The sequence below is a fragment of the Buceros rhinoceros genome, unplaced genomic scaffold (assembly GCF_000710305.1).
Source record: "Buceros rhinoceros silvestris isolate BGI_N320 unplaced genomic scaffold, ASM71030v1 scaffold29382, whole genome shotgun sequence".
NCBI lineage: Eukaryota > Metazoa > Chordata > Aves > Bucerotiformes > Bucerotidae > Buceros > Buceros rhinoceros.
Genome location: NW_010401301.1, coordinates 17163 through 22264, shown reverse-complemented (window position 1 = coordinate 22264; position 5102 = coordinate 17163). Strand labels below are relative to the sequence as shown.

Below are 5102 nucleotides of genomic sequence, written 5' to 3'. Positions count from 1 at the left end.
GAACAAGAGTAAGGGTGCTCTGGTTAAGAACTGTTCTTGGAAATAATCTAACCCATCTGCTCTGTGGACCGCTTGCTTGCTCCAGGAATGTCTCACTATTCTTGGAGGTGACACCCCTTGAACTGCCTACTAGGGGTTAGGTGACATGGTCACAACGGGCTTCCAATCTGCCAGTTTGTGGACAGAGTTCTCATTAAGCTTTGACTTGATCTTATGGATTGTTAGTTACACAGCAGGATGCTCCGTGGTCCTGCCACGGACCTGTTGCATTCCCAAGCTGTCTTCAGAGTCCCTGCGTTGGACTCCGTTGGAATTCATTTCTCTTAGTTGCTTGACATCATGGCCATCTCTTTCAACTGCAAACATCTGTTTCCCTGAAGAGGTGACAGGGAGTAAAAAAGTAGATACTTTTGCACGGATTTGCTCCCTGTTCATCAGTCTGATCTGTTAATTTCAGTTACAAAAGTAATGCTAGCGCATCGCCTACCTTTCACCTCCATATAGCTGAAATCACTGAGGGTGGCCTCGCTTCTGCCTGTACAGCAAGCATAGGAATGCTGCCTCAATTCTGTTTGTTGATCCACAGTCTGTCTTCACGTTTTCACATGTTTCTGAAGCCAAAAGCCCATGCCAGAACTGGAGTCTGATTGAACAGACTCAGCAGATGGACAGGAGGAGGAAGATTAGAGCTTCAGTCAGGAAGCCAGGGTCGGCTTGCTGGACAGGTACCTTGGGCAGCAGGCCATTGTTTTCCCTTATCACACCTCCTCTTCTTTGTTACCTTGAGTTGTAACACACATGAAGCTTGACAGTGCTGTTCTAAGCAAGTATTTTTTTTCTGTAGATTAGAAAAAGTACTGCAAGCCATTAAAAATGTAGCTGATGTATTTAACTATAACAGTTAAAGTTAATTGCAGGTGGCCATGACTGCTGTAAATGGCTTCTGTGTGCCATGGACATTTAAATGTGCTTGATTAAAATTCTCTGCTGAGTCAAGTTAACAAATCCTCTCATCAAGCAGAGGACATTCTTGCTACAGCTTTTAACCCCTTACGCTTTGTTGCTGTGGTTGAGTGCCCTGGGTACACTAGAACCAAAGACTGGATAGCACTCACTTCCTACCTTCTCACCAAATCACTCTTCAAATACATCAGGCATCATGCCTGAAGTTTGGGGATGCTCTTTGGGAGCAGGTCAAAAGCCTTACTAAAGTCAAGGTGTGAGCAGTGGTCATTGCCGTCGCCTTGCCCACAGACTTCTTCAAAGGCACTCAGTGTGATTGGGTGCAGTTTGCCTTTGGCTGGCCTTCCCAAAGACATCCACGTCCTTTATGTGCTTGGATGTGACTTGCCAGGGACTTTTGCTCCAGAAGCTTTCTGGGGCTGAGATTAAGGTGAAGGTAGTTCCCCAGACCCTTCCTTTTGAAGATGGCATGAGATTTGCCTTTTCTGAGACTGCGGGAAGCGCTTGATCACCATAGCCTTTCAAGATGCTGCAGAGCAGCCTGGGAATGACATCAGCCAGCTTCCTCAGCACCTACACATACATCACTTCTCATCCTATAATCTCTGGTATTCAAGTGCTTTCAAACTCAGTTTAGAGCTGGAAAGAATCTAGAGATTAGCCTAGAATCTGTTCTTAAGTCTAGGTCTCTATAGTGCTTTAATTTGCTGAAAGTTCTAATTGAAGCTGCAAGGTTTTTGCTCTAGTCCTGGAAAGACTGAGAGCAGCCTGTTCTTCTGGAAGAGAATTTTCTGTTTCCACAGTTGTTCATGGAAGTAAAGTGCACACTCAGAAAATTTTTGGGGAGATAAGATTTCTTTCTGTCAGTGGGTTGAGTTTTTTTCCGTCAAAGAATTTCAGTGTGTTAACCTTTGTAGCCTTAAAGATGGTGTTTCTAACTTATAATTTTATTCTCTGTCAAACAGCACGTGGTTAAGCAGTTCCTAGGTGCTACATCCAGTCACAATATACCAGTGTATTTGATTGATCCTTTGATTCTGGGACTGATCGATAAAGACATTGAACAGATCAGAAGTTCTTCTGAAGGCCCTAGTCCAGAATGCAAGTACTTCTGTGCTCCAAGAGACTTTACTACATTTGCACTACTGGACAAAACATGGAAACATGAAGTAAGCACCTCTTCTTCAGTTCACATGTATGTAATGTAATGCATTCAACTGTTCTGTCACCTTGTGACGTAATGCTGTCGTGTTTGTATTAAGGCCTCTGAAATCATTGAGTGGAAATCTTGTAAAGGTATTGATAGAGGAAACCTTTTCTTTTTATTTTTTTTTTTTTTTTTTTTTGAAGTAAAGGGTATCCAGGCCCTAGCCTGGATACGTTGAGTCATTTACAGATAATTAGAAGTTTTTAGAAGCTGTTTGCAACATTGATAAATACTTGGTAAAAAGAAATTTGTTAGAAAGGAAGAAGGAGAACCTTAAGCCTCTAATGTAGGTACAGACAAAATGTATCTCGAGTTTGGGGATCTGCCAAGGAGGAAATGCAGATATTGATGTGAAAAGGCTGGAATGATTATATCATAGTCTGCTGGTTTACGTTTCTTCTAATACATCCTTGTACTTAACACCAATTTATTTTGTCACTTAGTGCAGTGGTGTCCCTGCTTTTCTTTGGTGTACTGAGTTTTTTTATATTGATGTGTTAATAATAGAGCTGTATGATGAAGAATAAAATGCAATGTAAGATTATTTCATTAATGAAGTGTCATCTGGAAATATGCATTAGATTAATTTATGCAGACTAGAGATTCCAGTGACAAACAGCTTTTTATTATTCTTTTTTCTTTTTTTTTTCTTAGAAAAAGCAGAGTTCTTTAAAATTGTCTGTGACTGTTTTACTGAAGGAGTCCCACTGAAGAGTGATTCACTCAGGATCTGATCAGTTAGTTGGTTTATGCATAGCTGTAAAGAAATTAAAGAAACCGAGAATAAGGTTGTCTGGCAGCACACTAACACAAATCCATCTTGCTATTACTTTGTGAGTTGTTGACAGTATCTGTAGCATCCAGAGGAGAAGCTGATGTGCCTGTATAGAACAGTTCAAGTGGGTCAAATGCTGATTGGTTCTTTTCTCATCTGCCAGAATTTCATTCCCTTTTTCTATGGAAATGTGAAAGCCTGTTACCTAGTGCAATGTTTGTTGTTTGGTGAGATTTAGACAAATATTTATGTACATTTTAAAGGAAGATTTTGCAGTAATCATTTCTGTAGTAGTAGTAGTGTCTTATTCAGGGACTTAGGAACATCAAGTTCATCATAAAAAAAACCCTTTAGCTAATAGTTTGCGGATGCAGAGAAGGATGCTCTGATAAGGAGCAAACCTAGTTCAAGCATGGCTTACAACATTTATTTGTTGTTTTATTAAATAGTTTGAGGGACACGATTTAAGACGGGGAACTCAGTGGTTAGAATTGTTTGTGGTTGCAGATCTTAAAGGTCTTAAATTTTTGAGTAGTTTGTGCTGAAGTAGTTTGTGCTGAAGGTACTTTTGATAGAAAATGAAAATGGGGAATAGTGTCAGCTAATAAGCATTTAGCATTCAATCTTGGTTTCTCTAATCTTTAGCTTCTCTCTCTTTCTGTCTCCACCCTCTCTCATTTTTAGGTGGGCCTTCTTAGAACTGCTGAGAAAATGGGGTTCCAATGGCTAAAGATTGTAAACAAAGACCCCCGCTTGGACGGGCTGGATGACCTGTCTGGTGTTGAAATTCCTTTGCACTATATATTCAAACTAGCATCCCATGCCATTCACCTTGTGGTCTTCTATGAGAGGAGCGGTAATTATCTCTGGCATGGCCCCCTGAGACTCAAGCAACATATGGACAGAAAGTTTGTGTCTTTTCGGAAACTCCACTTCGGTCGCTACCCTGGAGCATATGAAAAGTGAGTTCAAAACAGAGGAGGGAAGAAGCTGTTAATGGTACTCCCAAATACTCCCAAAATAACTTCTTTCTTCTCTTTATGAAACGACTCTTTCTCATGAGGTCAGATAGTAAAATCTAGCTCATATGTGGCTCAGCCCTCGAAATGTAGGTAAATTAATGTATGAAGGCAAAGTCCAGTTCTGTTTACCTGTAAGCAAGAGCTTCCCAGCATTCCTAAATAAAAAACTACATTTAGAGGAGGTTGCCTGGTAGCCAGGTTGAAACAGGCTGAAAGGTGAAAGAAGTCACAGAAAGTATGACTGAGTTTGAACATACCAGGGGATTGCCTGCTGGAGTCAGTGGTTTACCCGTTTAAAAGCCTGAAATCAGCTGATAGCCACCTGTGCTAGCAGCACAGGGGTAAAGTAGAGTTGGGGAGAGATTTAGTACAAGGTGGTGAATGTTTGGTGCTTTTTCTGTAAGGATATGGATCTGAAAGTTGACTACGGATACTGAGCATTAGATGAAAAGGGGAAGCCACAGAAATCCCTTCAGTAACAGTCCCAATAATCAGTGTTAAAGAACATGGATAATGGGAGGTGGCATTTGTACCACAAAGACATGTGCCAACCCTTGCATCTAACCCATGCTCTTAACATGCTGAGGAGGGGACGCTTTTCTTGCAGAAATGTTTGAACTGGTGGTGTTATTTGTCCATAGTCTCGTGCTTGAACATTGCGTTACGTTGGTAAAGTTTCTGTAAATGTTTGCCTTTTCTTACAATGCTTTCTACACCAGTATTTCAGGAAATATAGATCATACCTTGTCATTATTTTCAAAGCCAAGCATGTACCATTAGGCTTTGAGAACAGTGTTCCTGTAGGGCATGTGTATGCGCCATAAATCAGAGAAAAACAGCCAAACATTTCACAGGTCAAAATAAATCTTTTTAACTTTTCCCTTAAAATTGACATCATTCTTTCTTCCTTTTAAATCATGGAATCTGTACCGGTTATGTGTCTAAACATTTGAAGCTGACCAGCTAAACTGTTAAATGCCACATTCCAATCATTGTGAGGGTTGAACATTTCTTTAGGTTTTAAATGCAAATAGCCTCAAATTACAGGGTAAAATTTGGTTCTTAAGTGCATCCCGTACTTATTGTCATCATGGCTTGGCTTCGCGCACTAAGCTGTGGGAAGGGCTTTTCCCAC

General features: G+C 40.7%; 1 protein-coding gene across 1 annotated transcript in view; it reads left to right on the top strand.

The window, feature by feature from the left end:
* Positions 1-5102, top strand: part of FKTN (fukutin) — a 16205-nt gene that overhangs the window by 1987 nt on the left and 9116 nt on the right. The window contains exons 3-4 of the mRNA XM_010132224.1: positions 1929-2132; positions 3630-3907. Coding sequence (XP_010130526.1) covers positions 1929-2132; positions 3630-3907 — 482 coding nt within the window. The remainder of the gene's footprint in view (positions 1-1928; positions 2133-3629; positions 3908-5102) is intronic.